Source organism: Nicotiana tomentosiformis, chromosome 2 (genome assembly GCF_000390325.3).
Source record: "Nicotiana tomentosiformis chromosome 2, ASM39032v3, whole genome shotgun sequence".
NCBI lineage: Eukaryota > Viridiplantae > Streptophyta > Magnoliopsida > Solanales > Solanaceae > Nicotiana > Nicotiana tomentosiformis.
Window position 1 is genome coordinate 84891957 of NC_090813.1, and position 21308 is coordinate 84913264.

Below are 21308 nucleotides of genomic sequence, written 5' to 3' on the forward strand. Positions count from 1 at the left end.
GGGCAGGTCAAAAACGGATAATAGAAAAAATGGATAAAATATCTTACCCGACACATATCTAATACAGATAAAAAATAAATTAATCGGTAATAATATGGATATCCATATTATCCATGCGTTCTTGAAATATAAGCACTTTTCAGAGAGTTTCTAGTATCCGTAATTTGAGATCTCCCAATTTTAGTCTATGCAAAGATAAAGGTTAAACCCATTGATTATTCATTGTTTAAGTGGATAATATGAATCTTATCCATATTTGACCCGTTTTTTTAAAAATCATTATTCAACTAATTTCTTAGTGAATAATATGGATGAATAATTATTTTTAGGTAATTTACCTAGCTATACTATAATAGAAATTATTTATCATTTTTATTAAGGTTCATACTTAATTACATTGTATAATTATATTTTTAATTTTGTACAAAACCATAAAAAAAAAGAAAATGGAAGATTCCTTAAATTTAGCATCACATTCTCCCTCTTTCACAACCTCCCCTCCCCTCCTTCCTTAAATATCATCTATTTTTCAAAAGATCAAATTCCATTCCTTCTCCCGCATACTTATCACCCAAAATCGGTACTTCTCTCACAATGCAGGCGAAATGGCGAAAAATTTGCCTCTAAAATTGCAGCAACAAAGAGTTCTTCATTGACATCCATTTAAAAGTTTCGAAACTTTGAATTCAATATTCAGAATTTACGAATTTGTGATTGTTGGATTGGGCGTTCTTGCAAATGGTGGAGAATATACCTTGTAGTTTACATCTCAATTTTGAGAGAAATTAGTTAAGTTTTGACTTGGTTTTAGGTAAAATTTTAGATTGAAACTCGTAGAAAATAAGTGCAAAAATTGTATGATAAATATATCACAATTATCTTAAAATTGTGTCGCATCTGTATCAAAATTGTATGTTACTTGTATCTGATACATCAATATTTAAAAATAAAATACCTGATCTAATGCTAATACAATATTATATCAGATTTTAAGTTTAGAGTTGTGATTGAAATACAAAAATATGAAGATCACAATGTGTAACAATTTTTCAAAAATATTTCGCAATTCGCATCACAATGTATGATAATTATATTGGTATTGTGTCATGTATTATTTTAGGTATTAATGTATCAAATATAAGTTAGACATATTTGTGATACAAATATAATATATTTTATGATACAATTATATTTTAGTTATTGATGTATCAGATACAATTATGATACAATTTCTGCAACTTCTTCTTTTTCGAGTTTCAATATGAATTTTCGCCTAAAATCAACTATATCCTTAATCAGTCTCCCTCAAAATTGAGATATAAAATTCAAAGGATATTCTTAGTCACTTGAAAGAACACCCGATCCAAACAAATCACAAAATTATAAAACCCTAATATCAAATTCAAAGCTTCAAAGTTTTTTTTAATTTAATGTTTAGCAGCTATATTAATTTACATTAATCAAATTTAATGCAATAAACCATATGTATGTTGATGAGTGCCAACCATTATGTGTGATTTTTGTGGAGACCACCATTAAGTGAAAAGTTACATTAACTGATTGCATAGAATAAGAGGGAGAAAGGAGATGAGAGAATAAAAGGAAAGAATATAATTGAATCACTTAACTAAATGTATTAATAACGGATGCGAGAGCATTTTAAGGAATTGTATGTATATAAATTGTTTAAAAAGGTTAAATTATTTATTGAAAATTGAAAAACTATGAAAAAATATTAAATAAGTCCTTACTATAATATATATAGTTTAAAAAAAAAAAATCATTTTGCCACTATGTCCATGCTAGACCTTTGGGCCACGATTCGAAGTCCAAATAAAGTCGGGAACTTTACATAACTATTAAAGTTTAAAAGAAATATAATAAATTCTTAGCATGAAACTCAATATTACAGTTGTGGTAGGAAAATATTTATATTTGTAGCACACATTTCCATTAAAATAGGAATATTAATTATTAATTCCTAAACATAAGCAATTTGAATGGAAAGTCAATAATTCTTTGTACAAAAATCATGTCTTTTTTTCTCTTTATCTATTAACTTTCCTTCTTTTTCTTCATATTCTTAAATTTATTTTATGCCGAAACCAATATATTTTCTAAATTTGTTTCATTCGTTTTCTTTTTAATTATCTTTCTTAAGTTTTTTTCTTCCTTCTTTCTTCATTTCTTAACATAAAGATCTTACTTCGATAATAATATATGCTAATATATACAAAACATATATATAAAAAATATACATTGAATTAACACATATAAAATATACAAAAAATATACATAAAAAATACATCTTCAATTAAGATGGCACTTAGACATGTGAAATATACATAAAAAATATATATTAAATTTAATTAAGTTAATATACAACAATTATATACATATAAATACATTTTGAATTAAAGTGATACTTGATATACAAAGTATAAAAGACGTATAAATCAATACATCTTGAATTTAGGTGGCATTCACATATGCATCAGATTTTAAAAAATGGAGTGAAAAAGATGAATGTCGGAAAGGGAGAGTGAAGATGGACAAGAAAAATACTTCCTGTGATTAGTGAGTCAGTTAACTTATTAAATATTGAGCTTAATTTTTATAATATACTAATAATAAAAAAAATGCTCTCTATGAAATAAATAATAAATAATGCTATTTTTTAAAATAATAGTTAAAAAAATATCCGGTCATAAAAAAGGCAATAAAGTCGAACTGTTCCGAATATGTTAAGAAAGATCTTGGGCTTATCAATGGTATTCCCATCCAAATCCCTGTCAATATAGGATATATTGTACTTGTTATAAATGTCCTCAAAGTCGACACAATAAACAATTATTTTTTCTAGCCCTAGCAGGGTTACATCCTCTTCTTTCTAAGCTATGGCAAATTGGGCAGAACTGCCTCGTGACCTCCTTATTCCGATTGCGCATCGTGTTAAGGTGATTGAAGATTTTATTGCTTTTGGTGCTGTTTGTACCTCATGGCGAACTGCTACCCCCAAGCATAATTTTGATGTGTTTTCGCCCCAAGTTCCGTTGCTAATGCTGGCTGATAAAGACGATGATTATCGAGAATTTTACTCTCTTTCCAAGCAGAAAGTTTCACGCATATTTCTCCCCGAAGTTAGAGGACGAGCGTGTTTTTCGTCGGAAGGATGGATCTGCACCGCGGCATACACTGGAGAGGTAAACTTGTTGCATCCTTTCTCCCGTACCCAAATCCAACTTCCTCCACAAGAGGCCTTATTGGCTTTTGATTGTGACGATCCAGAGGGAGGATATCCGTGCATCGACCAAGCTGTGTTATCTGCTAGCCCTTCTCTTACATCTGATTATGTACTGGTAAGGGTGGCAAGTGGGCCAGGCCCGGTCCTATATGGGTTTCGCGGGCCCGGTCCTATGTGGGTCGGTCCTATGCGGTCCGGTCCTAAATGGTCCCGGGCTTCGCGGGCTTATTGCTGGAACCGATTCGGGACCGGGACCACGAATTAACGGTCCCGGGTTAAGTAGGCCGATCTCGGGCCTAAGTGGGCCTACGGGCCCAAACGGACCTAAGCGGGCCCAACAGAAACTTTCTATTTTTAATTTTTTTTATAGAAGTTACAGGAAAAAAATAGTAATAAATATATATAAGCTATATTCGATTTATATACTATATATACATCTTAAAAAATATATATATATACTATATTATATATACATAGTATACATCTTAAAATATACTATATATATATCTTAAGATATACTATATATACATAGTATACTAGATATACTAGATATAAATATAGTATAGCATAGTAGATCTTAAGATATATATACATCTTAAGATATATAAGCTATATATATATATAGTAAGATGTATATATAGTATATCTTAAGATGTATACTATCGAATATGACTTATAAGCTTATGACTTATACTATCGAATATGACTTATAAACTATATATATATATATATATATATATATATATATATATATATATATATATATATATCTTAAGATGTATACTATCGAATATGACTTATATACTTATCGATATACTCGATATACATATATATATATATATAAGCTTATATATATACTATACTATACTATATATACATCTTAAGATATACAAGCTATATTTCGTATATATATATATATATATATATTATATATATATATATATATATATATATATATATATATATATATATATATATATATATATATATATCACACACACACACTATACTATATATACATAGTATATTTGATATACTCGATATACATATATATATATAAGCTTATATATATACTATACTATACTATATATACATCTTAAGATATATAAGCTATATTCGATTTATATACTATATATACATCTTAAGATATATATATATATATATATATATATATATATATATATATATATATATATACATAGTATATAAGTCATATTCGATAGTATACATCTTAAGATATACTATATATACATCTTAAGATATATATATATATACACACACTATACAGATATATAAGCTATATTCGATATATTCGATATACATATATATATATATATATATATATATATAAGCTTATATATATACTATACTATACTATAATATATATACATCTTACTATATATAAGCTATATTCGATTTATATACTATATATACATCTTAAGATATACTATATATACATGTATATCTACTATACTATACTATATATATATCTAGTATATCTAGTATACTATGTATATATAGTATATCTTAAGATGTATATATAGTATAGTATAGTATATATATAAGCTTATATATATATGTATATCGAATATAGCTTATATATCTTATGAGATGTATATATAGTATAGACTATAGTATAGTATAAATATAAGCTTATATATATATATATATATGTATATCGAATATAGCTTATATATCTTAAGTTGTATATATAGTATATATATACTATACTATACTATACTATACTATACTATATATACATAGTATATAAGCCATATTCGATAGTATACATCTTAAGATATACTATATATACATGTATATCTACTATACTATACTATATATATATCTAGTATATCTAGTATACTATGTATACTATGTATATATAGTATATCTTAAGATGTATATATAGTATAGTATATATAGTATATCTTAATATGTATATATAGTATATCGAATATAGTTTATATATCTTATGAGATGTATATATAGTATAGACTATAGTATAGTATAAATATAAGCTTATATATATATATATATATATATATATATATATATATATATATAGCTTATATATCTTAAGTTGTATATATTGTATATTATATACTATACTATACTATATTATACTATATGTATAGCTTAAGATATATAAAAAGACAAAAATATTGTAAAGAGATATTCAAATCAATGCGTTATATTTTAATTATAGCATTAAAAATCATGGCAATATCTTTCTTAGTCTTCCTCCCCCTATGGAATGAGCACAACAAGGTGCTAATACCACCATTGAGAAGAAAAAGAAACTAATCAAGATGTGCCAAAATACAAGTTACATATTAATTTACATGGTATCTCTTACAAATTTCATAAATCCTTCAAGGTCCGGAGGAATTTTCGTTGGTGGTGGCGGAAATGAAGCTTGGTCATCACCGCTTCCAGGCGAAGCATCATCCTCCGCAAGTTCAGCTAGCATTTCTTCGTAAGCTTCGTCTACCTCTGGTTGTAATTCAGCAAGTCCAAAATTTCTTCTTTCCGAACGGATCCAATCTCTGAAAAGTACTGATTTTTCCAAGCTCTCCCTCATAGACGCTCTATAATCACCGAGTTGAAGTCTTGTTTGACTGAAAACGCTCTCTGATGCCACTGTTGAAGCTTGAATAGTTAAAATATCTCGGGCCATCCTTGAAAGAATCGGAAAGTGTTTTTCTTTGTCCTTCCACCATTCCAAAATATTAAAGGAGCCGTCGGGATTCACTTCCTCAATTCCCTGTGACAAATAAACTTCAAGCTCATTTAGTTGTGAAAAATCACTAGTACTAGAACCTTGAGAACCCCTGAACCCTGCCCAAGCACTAAGTGCTCTTACTCCCGCAGTTCTTTTAGATGATTGAGAACTAGAAGAAGAAGGAGTTGGAACATTTGGTCTAGCATGATCTAATGCAACTTGATAAGCATTATAAATAGTTTGAACATTTATTTTAATTGAGGCTATTGCGTTCGGAAGTTTAGACAACTCCTCATCTTCAAGTGCTAAACCATTATAAACAGTTTCATACCAAAATTGAGGACCTCCTAATTTCATAGTAGGATTGCAGCAATACCATAAATAGGGGGAATAGGGAGAAAATATTTTTTAAATTTTTTTCTCATGGAATCAATAGTAAGTTGATAAATTTCCCCACCCTCTGAAAAATGATCAAACAAATTTGCAAGTTCTGCAATATAAACTAAACAGTTAGAAATAGTAGGATAATATTGCCCAGAAAATTTATTTGTAGCAATATGGAATTTTTCTAAAAAATCTACAAGCATTTTAACATTAGCCCAATCCGCATTTGTAAGGTGCTCATCATCATCACTTACATGAGCATTAAACATTGAGTTTATGGGGTTTCTATATTCATATGCAACAACTAAACTTTCATACATGTAATTCCATCTAGTTGGACAAAGTTTAGGAACCTTTCTTTCTCTTAGGCCAAATTCATCGCATCTTTTAAAATATTCTCTAAGTCTACTTCTACGGTTTGAATAAAAAAGTCAATTAAGAGCCATTTTAACCTTTTCAATTTCAACATTTAAAATTCTCATACCATCACCCACAATTACATGATAAATATGACAAATACATCTAACATGAAAAATGTTATTAATTACAGGACTTAGTGTAGTGGTAAGCAAGGCTACAACATTTGTTGTACTAGTAGCATTATCCATTGAAACTGACATTATTTTATCACTAATGCAAAAATATCTACAAATATCCGCAATCGTGCTAGAAATAAACTGCCCTGTGTGACGTGAATTAATTATTCTATAAGCAATAATGTGCTTTTGCATTATCCAATGCTCATCAATCCAATGACTGGTAACAGTAAGGTAATCACAGTCATTACCACTTCTACTAATATCAGTTGTAATAGCAAGACGACAATTTATATGAGTAAATAAATAGCGCAAATATTGTTCATATTCATGTTTATATTTATAAATATCACTCTTTACGGTTGTGCGAGGAAAACCTTTATAAGTAGGATTATAAACTTTTCTAATATAATGCACAAAGTGGGGGTTAGAAGGAAAACTATAGGGTAAGCACATAACAGTAACCATTTTTGCCAATTCTTCTTGATCTTTTTTTGGATCATAATATAAAATACTACCGATAACAGTATTAATTCCCGGTTAAAATTTATTTGATCCGGTACTAAGGTCAGCCTGACTAGGTGCACTTGTCCCCTCAGCCAAAGCTTTCATACGAAAATATCTAGCTTTATCTTGAGGGTGTAGCAATATATGTCTAGCCAAACTTCCCGTCCCCCCCGACTTCCAACATATTGAAAAACTAACTCTTTGCCACAAGTTTTACACTTAGCCCTATTTTTTTCTCTTAATTGAGTAAAAAATTACCAAACAAGAGATGTTTCTGCCCGTTTAGAAGGTTATCTAGAAAAAGTAGGGGCACTAATAAGAGGGTCAGACGGGGGATTATCTGAATTATTATTAGTTGGGTTAACTTCAGGAGCAGGACTAGTGGGTGTATCGTCATCCAGTTGCGTTTCATCAAAATCTATTTCTTCATCATCATTTTCATCAATAGTTGGATTACCATAAAGAGCATTCATATATTCATGGTTTAATTGTTCACCGGGTGCAATATTATGGCAAAATTGACTCTCGGTAAATTGTAATAAACTATTATCGCTATCAAGAATAGGAGGTGTAAGACGGGTAACATGTTTGGGTCGGGGAGCCGGGGGAAGTGGAGGAGGAACAGATTGGCCACTAGATTCACCATTCTTCGATTTTTCCTTATTTTTACTTAACATATTTTTTAAGGAATAAGCCATCTTAATTAATCAAGCAAAGTAAATAAAACAAACAAAATTATAATATTAAAACTTAAGAGTTGGAACGAGTTTACCAAATTGACGAACAACTTGTTGGAAATTGATTATCGTTGAAGACTTCAATTCACCAACTTCACAATTATTTCACAAATTGTAATAATAAAGTAAGCAATAGTAGCAATTATAGAAGTAAATTAGAGAGAGATTGTGATAGATTGATGATTTTGTAAGAAAAAATAAAATAATGATGGAGCATTTATAGTTGAAAATAGGGAAAAAGTATAATTATAAAAAGATTGGGATTAAAACAAAGTTGGGGGGGGGGGGGGGGGTTAAATGGCTATTTTATAAATAGCCAACGGCTATTTAAATTTTTATTTTTATTTTTAAAAAAAAACAAAACAAATAGCCGTTAGGACCGTTTGGCCCGCTAAGGGACCGGTCCGGTCCCGGTCCCTGGCGAGCCAAACGGTCCCTGGCGGGCCAAACGGTCCCGGGCCTGACGGGCCCAAATCATAGGACCGGCCCACGAGACCGGACCAGGCCCGCTAAAACCGGACCTAACGGTCCTGGCCCGTTTAGCTGTTTGGCTCGCGGTCCCGGGCCGGTCCCGGGCCTGGACCGGCCCACTTGCCAGCCTTATGTACTGGTAGTTTCTTTTTATGGATATAAAAATTGTTTGGCTTTTTGGCGACCTGGAGACCTTAGCTGGACTAATATGAAAATCGACAGATCTATTGTAATTGGTGGAGTTACCAGTCTCAAATACTATAAGGGTAAATTTTATGTTGTGTATTACTCTGGCCAAATCTGGGTTTATGATGTACCAATTGGAGAGCCATGTGATCTTTTTTGGCTTGAGGATGATATGTTTAAACGGCCGTTAGTTCAGTTCTACCTAGTAGAGGTATCAGGTGCACTATTATTGGTTAGCCGATTTGCCTCAGAGGGTCCAAATGGTGGTGCTGTAACCTTTAAATTTAGAGTTTTTGAATTAGATGTAATCAAAGGTTAATTGAAGGAGATTAACACCTTGGGAGAATCATCAATTTTCTTGGGTCGTAATGGAGCAAGTTCTATTGACTCCTCTAAGTTTATCGGAGTCAAGCATAATCAAATATATTTTACTGATGATTGGACTGATTTTTTTCGCACATTAGAAGGAGGGGGTGGAAGAGATATGGGGGCTTACGATCTTGAAAGTGGAAAACTTGAATCTTTTTATCCTGGATTGTCACTAAGTCCTATTTGCCCGCAAACTTGGGTCGCACCATCATTCTAATAATGTGATGGCTTTCACCTCCATGTCTTTGAGATGTTTTTTCTCTTTGCAAGTTATTGTCTCTTTTCAGTTTGGTGATTTCTTATTTTCCAAATTAATAGTTAAGTATTCTGTTTATTTTTCTTCAATGTAATCTTGAATCTGATGTATGAATGTTATCGTACTTATAAGTTTCTTCATTTCTAAATGGATTGTCGCGCACATACACCCCGGTAAATGTTCCTTGACACATTCCATCAAAAAACACATAACAAGTTAATCTACCTCCAAAGGAAATATTCGGCTTCTTTCAGATATCTCAATAACATTTTTGTACACACTTCTATCGTTGAACTTTGCACCCAAAGGAAAGCGCAAATACATGGTAGGAAGTTTTTCATGTTGGGATTTTAAGCTTGTGTAGCTTAAAGAAGGTGAATGAGAAATGGAGGGAAAATAAAATATTTGAGTTTTCCTTGGGAAAGGGACATTGTCCCATATCGGAGAAAGAAAAGGCTTTTGATGGGTATATATATAATTGCTCTTCTTCTAGCTCTTAAAGAGTTAAGAAAAAGGCAAGCCTCGCGCCGCCGTCGTCGCTCGCTCGCTCGGCTTCGGCTTCGGTCAAAGATTGATTGATTAATTTTTTTGGACAAAATTCCTTTCAATTATTTAATTAATTAATTAAATAATTAACGAAAAATTTAATCCGGAATAACCCGTGACCCGGTTCGGTCAGGCCCGTTTTCTTTCCCCAATTATTTTAAATATATTTTTTTCGCAATATTTCAAACACCCCTTTTCCAACAGCCATGGCTGACAACTCTATAAATAGAGTTTGAATCCCAGAATCTTTTCCAGTGTGTTTTACGACCATTGAGTGGTTCGCAGTTCATCAGAGTTTTTGGTACCAATACACTGGTGAGTTAAATCGTTTTATCCTGGGAGGATATATTCCAGCACCTCGGGTACTTGAGGGGAATAATTTCCTTAAGGACACACTGTGTATTCAGTGGGCTCGATTTATTCCTATACTGTTTTTTATTTTTCAGAATCTATTTCGTTAAACAAGTATTACTAACTTTCTGTTTTGTTTTTTCATAAAGTTTAATTGTTTATTACAGCAATACAGAATAATAACAATCTTAAGAAAATTATTTTTTTTATTCTGTATTTTGTTTGTGGAGATTAAAACCTGTGTGGTTTTCTACTCCTTCTGAATTTTACTATTCTGATTTGAAGATATAAAAACTTCATCAGAGTATTGAAATTCGTAAAACGATTTGAAGAACATAAAAACTTCATCGTTTTTCTGTAAAACAGTATATAAAAACTTCGGTTTTATTTATTATACATACTATTTTTTTGTTAATAACAGTATTGTGTACTGTTCTGATTTTGCCATTAATTGAACTCTTCTGTTGTTTACAGTGAGAAATGACAATTGATAACGGAAATTCTTCTGCGACTATTGCGGCAACGACGATAGCCTCGTCAAGCCGGACTGCTATTCCATCGGCAGAGAAATCGGAGAAATTTTCCGGAGCCAACTTCAAAGGATGGCAGCAAAGGGTGTTCTTCTGGCTTACCACACTTGGTATGCAGAAATTCACTAGTGAAGAACCTCCAGTGCCTGCTGCGGACATGCCGAACAGCGAGAAATTCATGATTGTTGAGGCGTGGAAGCAGGCAGATTTTCTTTGCAAAGGTTATATCTTAAGCGCTTTAGAGGATGACTTGTACAATGTGTACAGTGCGATGAATACTTCGAAAGAATTATGGGATGCACTTGAGAAGAAGTACAAGACTGAAGATGCATGCTTGAAGAAGTTCGTGGTTGCCAAGTTTCTAGACTATAAAATGATAGACAGTATAACTGTTGGAACCCAAGTTCAGGAGCTTCAACTTATTTTTCATGATCTTATTGCTGAAGGTATGGTCGTGAATGAAGCATTTTAAGTGGCTGCAATGATTGAAAAATTGCCTCCTTCGTGGAGAGATTTCAAGAACTACCTTAAGCACAAGCGCAAAGAAATGAAGTTGGAAGATCTTGTGATTCGTCTCAAGATTGAGGAAGACAACAAAACAGCTGAGAAGAAGTCTCGTGGAAATTCAACGATCATGGGAGCTAATATCGTTGAGGAGACTGCTCCAAAAAGTAAGAAGAGAAAGAGGTCTTCTGGACAGACTAAGGAGCAGAACAAAAAGAAATTCGAGGGTAGCTGCTACAATTGTGGAAAAACCGGTCACAAAGTCCCTGATTGTCGTCTCCCGAAAAAGTATAAGAAGAAGGGACATGCCAACATAGTGGAGAAGAATTATGACATTGATGATCTGTGTGCAATGCTTTCGGAATGCAACCTAGTTGGAAATCCGAAGGAGTGGTGGATTGATTCTGGAGCCACTCGACATGTTTGTGCTGTCAAGGAAGCATTTGCGACTTACTCTACTGCTGGTCCCGAAGAAGAGCTTTCCATGGGAAATACTGCAACAGCCAAGATTGAAGGTTATTGGAAGATATTCCTGAAGATGACTTCCGACAAGGTGTTAACGCTCAACAACGTTCTTCATGTTCCTATTATTAGGAAGAATTTAGTTTATACTTCTTTGCTTGTTAAGAACGGATTCAAATGTGTATTTGTTTTTGATAAAGTTGTTGTAAGCAAGAATGAAATGTATGTTAGAAAGGGCTACCTCACAGAGGGCCTCTTCAAACTAAATGTAATGGTTGTTGACAGTATGAATAAAATTGCAGCTTCTTCTTATTTATTGGAGTCAAATGATTTATGGCATATTCGTTTAGGACATGTCAATTACAAAACCTTGCGGAAGTTAATTAATTTAGAAGTGTTGCCTAAATTCGAGTGTAATAAATCAAAATGTCAAATATGTATTGAGTCTAAGTTTGTAAAACATCCTTATAAGTCTATTGAAAGGAATTCAAATCCTTTAGACTTAATTCATACTGACATTTGTGATAAGAAGTCGACACCATCTCGAGGTGGAAAAAAATATTTTATTACTTTTATTGACGACTGCACTCGATATTGTTATGTTTATTTGCTTAATAGTAAGGATGAAGCAATTGAAACATTTAAGCAATACAAGAATGAAGTGGAGAATCAATTGAATAAAAAGATCAAAATGATTAGAAGTGATAGGGGTGGAGAATATGAATTTCCATTTGCAGAAATATGTTCGGAATATGGAATTATCCATCAAACTACTGCATCTTACACACCTTAATCCAATGGTATTGCGGAAAGGAAAAATCGGACATTAAATGAAATAATAAATTCTTTATTAATAAGTTCCGGATTACCGCAGAGTTTGTGGGGCGAAGCTATCCTTACAGCTAACCGAATACTCAACAGAGTACCCCATAGCAAAACGCAATCTATTCCATATGAAAAATGGAAAGGAAGAAAACCCAACTTGAAATATTTCAAAGTGTGAGGGTGTCTAGTAAAGGTACAAGTTTCTTTACCTAAAAGGGTTAAAATCGGACCAAAAACCGTTGATTGCGTTTTCATTGGATATGCTACAAACAGTAAAGCATGTCGGTTTTTGGTTCATAAATCTGATAATCCCGAAATTCACATTAATACGGTAATAGAATCAGATAATGCTGAATTCTTTGAAAGCATCTATCCGTATAAAACTGAATGTGAGTCGTTAAGTGAAAGACCTAAATGACCTCGGGAAGAACCAAAGGAAAATACTCCAAGTATAGAAGATCCAAGGCGTAGCAAACGTCAAAAAACATCTGCTTCCTTTGGACCAGATTTTGTGACATTCTTGCTTGAAAATGAGCCTCAAACTTTTAAAGCAGCTATGTCATCTTCTGATTCAACGTTTTGGAAAGAGGCAGTCAATAGTGAGATTCAATCAATTTTGGATAACCATACATGGGAATTGGTAGATCTTCCTCCAGGAAATAAGCCTTTAGGTTCGAAATGGATCTTTAAACGGAAAATGAAAGCTGATGGCACTATTGACAAATATAAGGCAAGACTTGTTGTCAAAGGTTATAGACAAAAGGAAGGCCTTGATTACTTTGACACTTACTCGCCAGTAACGAGGATAACATCTATTAGGGTGTTAGTGGCAATAGCGGCCGTGTATGGTCTTGAAATCCATCAAATGGATGTTAAAACAACTTTCTTAAATGGAGAATTAGAGGAAGAGATTTACATGGAACAACCTGAGGGTTTTGTGATAGCTGGTAAAGAAAAGAAAGTGTGCAAACTTGTTAAGTTACTTTATGGACTTTAAACAAGCACCCAAACAATGGTATGCCAAATTTGACCAAACAATGTTGGCAAGTGAGTTTAAAATCAGCGAGTGCGACAAGTGTATTTACATTAAAAACACTCCAGGTCATGAAGTCATTGTTTGTTTATATGTTGATGACATGTTGATAATGAGCAAAAACATGACAGATATAAATTCTACTAAGCGCATGCTGGCTAGCAAATTCGATATGAAAGACTTAGGAGTTGCTGATGTGATCTTAGGAATCAGAATTCACAAGACTCCACAAGGTCTAGCATTATCACAATCTCACTACATTGAAAAGGTACTTGACAAGTTCAAGTATTTGGATTTCAAAATTGCCAAGACTCCAATTGACGTGAGTTATGCACTTCAAAAGAATGGAGGTGAAAGTGACTCACAATTGGATTATGCAAGAGTATTGGAAAGTTTGATGTATATCATGAATTGTACACGACCAGATATATTATGTGCTATTAGTAAACTGAGTCGGTTTACAAGTAATCCCAATCACATACATTGGATGGCAATGAAACGAGTTTTGGGGTATCTCAAACATACCCAAAATTATGCTTTGCATTATAACAAATATCCCTCCGTGATCGAGGGATATAGTGATGCAAATTAGATCACTGGATCATCTGAAGTTAAATCCACGAGTGGATATGTTTTCACAATTGGGGGTGGAACAGTACCTTGGAAATCATCCAAACAAACGTGCATCACCCGTTCTACAATGGAATCTGAATTCATAGCTTTAGATAAGGCCGGTGAAGAAGCTGAATGGCTCCGAAATTTCTTGGAAGATATTCCATTTTGGCCCAAACCTTTGGCACCTATTTGTATACATTGTGATAGTCAAGCGGCAATAGGCAAGGCATGGAGCGTTATGTATAACGGAAAATCTCGTCATATACGACGGAGACACAATACCGTTAGATAACTACTCTTTAGTGGTGTTATCACAATTGACTACATAAAATCAAGAGATAATGTATCGGATCCACTTACAAAAGGCCTATCTAGAGAGGCAGTTGAAAGATCATCAAAGGGAATGGGGTTAAGGTCTAGGACAAGTCATCATGACGGTAACTCTACCTAGCAGACTGGAGATCCCACGAGATAGGTTCAAAGAGATCAAACAAAGTTATGAATGACGGTTCAACATTGTCAAATAACTCAACCCATTCTCGTGATGAAGACAATGTTCAGAAATCGAGGTAAAACATTAAGGCTTTTTGATGAGTCAACAAAGCTTAAAGGTTTTTTAATGATTTGCTAAGTCTGGCAGGATATGACCAGATAGTGTATCTATAGGATTACACGTTTAGAAATTACCTATGTGAGTGTGAAGTGTAAGCCGCTTCAAGGGGAATGAAAGTAAAGGTCCATTCTCATGAAACCAGGCAATGTTCATGGCTGAAACGAACACAACCGTGAGAACCATAGATGGTTAAGGATTGATTGTGTGACTTATGTTGTCTAGGTATACAACAAAGCTCGACGGTTCAAAGATATCAAATCTACCGATTGACCAAGTATATCCGATATAAGTTCACTACGGAAAGTTCAAAGGGAAACCTACTTATCCAGATGCAATTAATTCTTGCATGTAAAATACACACGCGTCCGTGCATTCCTTTATTTTATAGCCATTCCCCATTCATGTGGGGGATTGTTGGGATTTTAAGCTTGTGTAGCTTAAAGAAGGTGAATGAGAAATGGAAGAAAAATGAAATATTTGAGTTTCCCTTGGGAAAGGGACATTGTTCCATATCGGAGAAAAAAAAGCTTTTGATGGGTATATATATAATTGCTCTTCTTCTAGCTCTTAAAGAGTCAAGAAAAAGGCAAGCCTCGTGCTGCCGTCGTCGTCGCTCGCTCAGTTTCGGCTTCGGATATTCGGATTCGGATTTGGACAAAGATCGATCGATTGATTAATTTTTTTGGACAAAATTCCTTTCAATTATTTAATTAACGAAAAATTCAATCCGGAATAACCCATGACCCGCGACCCGGTTCGGTCAGGCCCGTTTTCTTTCCCGGATTATTTTAAATATATTTTTCCCGCAATATTTCAAACACCCCATTTCCAACAGCCATGGCTGTTTCTGAAAGGTTGCAAACCTTTTCAGAAACAATGCCAGCAATTCTATAAATAGAGTTTGAATCCCAGAATCTTTCCTTACGAAATTTTCTGAGCTTCTTCTTCTTCTTCTTCTACACAATATTTTCCAGTGTGTTTTACGACCATTGAGTGGTTCGCAGTTCATCAGAGTTTTTGGTACCAATACATTGGTGAGTTAAATCGTTCTATCCTAGGAGGATATATTCCAGCACCTCGGGTACTTGAGGGGAATAATTTCCTTAAGGACACACTGTGTATTCAGTGGGCTCGATTTATTCCTATAATGTTTTTTGTTTTTCAGAATCTATTTTGTTAAACAAGTATTACTAACTTTCTGTTTTTTTTTCCAAAAAGTTTAATTATTTATTACAGCAATACAGAATAATAACATTTCCACCTTACATTGCAGAATGACTGCCTGTTGACGGATGTTCTGACCTGTATTAACCAAAACAAGACAACTTTTGGCCACGATTATATGAAGGCCCGAGATTGCCTAAAAAGCCAATAAATACTTCAAATATAGAAGTTGACTCTTCTGCTGAGATACTTCCACCCTATTACCTGGTCCATTACCCACTTGGAAACCTTGCAACCAGTTGGAATTTACATGTTCAGTATTACCTTCCTTCTGGAGCTGCATTAGTGATCACATAGATTTTTTTTTCCGATTACTAAGTATCACATGGATTTCTAAAGTTGGAGAGCCGATTGACGCGATTATATGCTTTTATAAAATCTAATATGCAAAGTAAGGACTTGAATAACTTATGTGTTTCTCGAAAAATAAAAGAATAACTTATGTCCATTCACCTGTTATTTCTGCCAATTAAATCTAATGTAATGTTCCAATGTCACTTTATCTAAAGGAAAGATCGTTTAAGATAGTTCTTGATACTCATTGTGATCTATTGCCATCTTCCTGTGAGGAGTATAAGAAGAAGGAAACTTTGCCGTAAAGCTCTATTTGAGTACATATCTAGTACTATAGGTCAGATTTGGGAAAAGTCAAGTTCGGAAGAAGGATTCATGATGGGTTTTCCTGGTTCACATGGAAGACGTATGTTAGCTTTTCGGTTCTGTTTACGTCTCTCTGTTAGGTGGGCCAAAATTTGTTCCAACTTTGGCAAACTTAAAGGAGAATATGTGCTTAGATGCATAGTTAAAGGATATAAATGAATTTAACCTTGAACATAAAGTACAACTTTGATTAAAAACTCTTGAAAGGTTAGCCAATTATGTCAAAATTTAGATGGGTGCTATCAATCTAAGCAGCAGAATAAAGGTTTGATTTTTGCGTTGTTATTTGTTGTATTTTTGAATTGTAATTTGAGAAATTTCGACGTTCATTCTTTATTGTTGTTTGTATAAAATGTAATTTATGAGGGCCAGATTGACATTCTTACAAATATATTATTACCTTGAAAGATATTATTAGAACTCAGCAATTTTTAGTGTGTGGAATCCGTGGATTTATCAGTGCTTGTTTCCTGGAATAAATTATGGATGCCAGAGTGGAAGGATGGCAGTATGGCGATGTTGATGATGAAGAACTAATGGTTACAACGACCTTTTTCTGAAGAGGAAGTAAGAGAAGTCTTATACTTTTTGAAGGAGATAAGGCGCCTGGCCCCGATGGATTTAATATGGCTTTATTTGAGAGATGCTGGCAGATTGTGGAGAATGACATGATGAAGACTCAAGAATTTTTCTACCAGGAGGGGACTTCTGAGAGAAGTTTTAATACTGATGACTGTATTGATGAGTTAGAAGGGATGTTGTAATTACCTGGGGCTTCTGTTGGGGGCTGCAACTAGCAAAATGCATCTGGTAAGGTGGCAAAAAGGCACAAGAAGCATAAAAGGAGGTGGACTAGGGGTGAGGGATCTTAGTATTCATAATAAATGCTTGCTCTATGTGTAAGACTGTTAAATATGGGAGCAAGTGCTTTTGGAGTAGTTTTGGGACCTTAAACCAATGAACTCTCCTTATGGAGTTGCAGTATCCTTGATTCAAGAATTCGATCAAACAGAAGGTGAGGAATGGGAAAATATCAGACCATGGTTAGATCCTTGATGTGCTGGGGGGATTACCTAAGGACCTCTTCCCTATCATATATATTACTGCGAATAAAAACTGCTTGCTGGCTGATGTTGATGGATACATTCAGTTCAGAAGAGGTCTAAGTGACTGGGAATTTGCTAAAGCAGAACTTTTTATTCAGAAAATTCATTCAGTAACAGCACTGGAAGCAGTGGTATATTTTCTGAACTCAAACAGTACTGCACTGGAAGCAGCGGTATGTTTTCTGAACTCAAACATTACTTCATAGAACTACTGGAACTCCACCTAAACCCTAAGAATAACCTTTCTCCCCTCTCTCTCATGTGCTTCAACTTTTGCGCTGCTCCTCTCCTGATTCTTTCCAGCCCTTCTTCGACTTCACATTGCTGCTTATACTGAACCCGCTGTTGATAGCAGATCATCACCCTACATTGATTCTAACGCGATGCCACATACAGTAAGTGATATCGATAGAAGAGGTACTCTTCATTGTCTAGACGAACTTCTGAACAAGTGTTTTTTAGGGTCCGTGGATCAGTTTGTTGAATTGACATAGAAATTGAGACGTGGAGCATCGCTTTCTCCTCTGGAGGTTTTGGAAGAGTTCCGTTAAGGAGTGATAAGGTGTTTCAAAGCACTGCTGCTTAATCTGCGTTGCTGTTCCAGTGAGTCCTGCTCGTGCAAACAAATCAGTGGTTGGACTTTGCTTCTGGAAAGCAAAAATTTGCACCCTCACCGTCTCAAAAACTAAATTCAAGGATGAAGAGTGTTTAGTTGCATTTCTAAGTCTGTAACTGCTTCAGTTGCTGTTGGACATTGGCCATCACTGATTCACTTCTGCTGAAGGCAGCAGATGTTGAGGCAGCATGAGGGCAGCAAGACAGCGTAAGCCTTCGGATAGAAGCCATTTCCACTCTGAGAATACTTGTTGCTAAGCTTGGCATTGAAGATGCTTTAGTCTTTTTTTTTTGCCTGGAGTTGCAAGTTAAATTGGCAAAGTTATACATATGTCGAAAATATCCATTAGTGGGGCTGATAAAATTGGAACTGCAATGGATGCTTTAATCTGCTAAATCATGTTTTTGGCTGTAGATGGCATCAGAAAATATCCATTAGTGGGGCTGATATTATGTCGTAGATACTTTTTATGTGAAGATGCTGCTGAAACTGGGAGTCATTTACTGTTGCATTGCAAGTTTACCTGGCAGATTTGGTCCTTATTTTGAAAATTATCCATTGGGTAATGCCACAGTAACTGTAAAGAATTTACAATTATACATTAGTAATCACACTACTGTCTCAAGCAAAAGAATTCTGAAGGCTTTACAATTATGTTCCCGGGAAGAAGAGCATAGTTGTTTTATATGCCCCATGGCAAAGGTCGTAAAACGATTTTAAGCGTGGCATTTAGCTTGTGGAGTGTGTCTTCAAAAGACAAATTTGTTATGGTACCATGTTTTAGAAATAATAGTGAATTTCACTTGCACATTACTTTAGTATGTAATTCTGTTTATTGGTTAAATCTGTTTTAAGATGAATAGCATATTATGAAGAGCTTGGCATACTTGACACGAAAAGGAACAAAGAAGTCTACAATAAACAAATTGTTATCTTTCGTTCTCTTTTGTTCTTTTTTCGAGCTATCTATTATCATAATTACTCTTTCTTGTTCTGCCTATCGAAGATCTTCTCAATTTATTATTATTCTATACCCAGTAATATCCCATACTGTGGAGTTTGGGGAGGGTAGTGTGTACGCAAACCTTACCCCTACCTTGTGAGGATAGAGATGTTGTTTCCAATAGACTCTCGGCTCAGAAAGATCCTCTCAAGGCTTTTAATTTTAATTCATTATTTTTGAGACTGGTGTTGGTGGTCATATTACTACTATATGTGCAGTCCAGAAATTAAATCACTCTGGTGTGCTCAAATTTGGTTGATTGTGCCGGATGATAATTCAATCGTAGATAACATTAAAAAACTTAATTGACGTTAGGGCAGAGAATTTTGTGTGGCTTGTTTTATAATATGGAAAAATGATGACCATCGTTAGATTTGAAACTATTATTAGTTGTTAAAAAACAGTTCCCTCAGTCTCATCAGCAGCTACACTAGCTTCGGCGGTGTCAGTATTTTTGTGCTCTTTTTTTCTTTCTTTATGCTTTTCTTTATTTTTCAGTTTATAGCATTTAGAGATAATGTGACCTTTCTTATGACAATAGCGACACTCTAAATTATTGTATCTGGATATGAAGTCGGATTTGCCCCTAACAAACAAGCCAACTTCCGCTTGAGTTCCACTAGCTTCCCCAGTAATATCACTATCTATCTGTTCTTTTGATTTTAAGATAGATTTAATATCCTTATAAGAGATATTATCCTTTGCATAAAATATAGTATCTTTTATATGCTTAAAAGATGGGGTAGAGAACAAAGCAGTAACACGACTTGATCCTCATCTTTAATTTCAGCATCTATATTACTCAAATCCATAAGAATGGAATCAAAGGTGTCAAGATGAGAGAGAATAGAGGTACCTTCACCCATACGAATTATATAAAGCTTCTTTTCCTTCCCTTGTAATGCCAAGTCTAAGCCATCCTGAATTAGGATAGCTTCTATCTTTAATTGCCACATTCCGAAGTTTACACTTCGATCAAATTTCTCAACATAAGTCTTTGTTAAAGTCATATTTGGCTGTTGAAACTATCCCGGTTAGATTCGACTCTGATACCAATTTGTTAGAATAGGGAACCCGGGTAGTGCGAAATTTAGCCAAACAATGTTATAATCACAATAACAAAGACAATGAGAGTTGATAACAACGACAATTAAAGCATATAAAGAAGACACATAAATTTAACGTGGTTCGGTCAAAGTGACTTATGTCCACAAGCGGAGATGAGTAAGAAAATGTTTTCCACAGATAGTACACTTGACTTGGTCGCCACTGGGAGGATCGCGTAGTAATATGGCCCTTCCCCTTTCTGAGAGAAATTCATAACCGTGAGCCGCCATTGATAGTACATGAGAGCTTCTACGAGAGCGAAACAGAAAGGCACTGAATGTTTAGAGAGAGGAAGACTTTTAGAGAGTGGGTTGATTATACAGAATTTTTAGGAGCGCGCCAAAATGTAACGATGACTCTGCAGATTATACAGGAGAAGCACAAGGGACCCACCGGGTCTAATTGGGTTGACTTCCGTCAAAGATCAATTTCCTCAAGTGCCTTAAAATAATATTTAGAAAATTGAAAAAATAGTAGTATGGCGGAACACACAATTTGCTTGATGTTATAAAATAAGGACTATAAAAGAAATAAATTGAAGACAGAGGGAGATTGATATTTTATTCAACTTTCAAAGTTATGTTCATAATGAACTGAAAACTCCTCTATTTATAGAAGAAATGAAGCAGCTGCGAGGCTTTTCAGGAAGCAGTTGCAAGGCTTTTCTTTAGCTGCTTGTAAGTTGTCTGCATGAGCTTGCA

The 21308-nt window shown here is 34.1% G+C and overlaps 1 protein-coding gene across 1 annotated transcript; it reads left to right on the top strand.

Annotated features, from left to right (window-relative positions):
• The first annotated feature begins 2897 nt into the window (after window positions 1-2897).
• On the top strand, window positions 2898-18689 carry LOC138905194 (F-box protein At3g56470-like). The gene is made up of 4 exons (XM_070193700.1): window positions 2898-3359; window positions 17926-18054; window positions 18185-18276; window positions 18623-18689. Exons 1-4 carry the CDS (start codon window positions 2898-2900, stop codon window positions 18687-18689), a joined length of 750 nt encoding a protein of 249 aa, XP_070049801.1.
• The last annotated feature ends 2619 nt before the right edge of the window (window positions 18690-21308 follow it).

Bases quoted from the DNA above. Each gene is read 5' to 3' on its own strand.
- LOC138905194 (XM_070193700.1), top strand. From the start codon at position 2,898: ATGGCAAATTGGGCAGAACTGCCTCGTGACCTCCTTATTCCGATTGCG. The intron at 3,360-17,925 runs GTAAGGGTGGCA...GGATACATTCAG, and splicing joins TTACATCTGATTATGTACTG to TTCAGAAGAGGTCTAAGTGA. The intron at 18,277-18,622 runs GTAAGTGATATC...TAACTGCTTCAG, and splicing joins CTAACGCGATGCCACATACA to TTGCTGTTGGACATTGGCCA.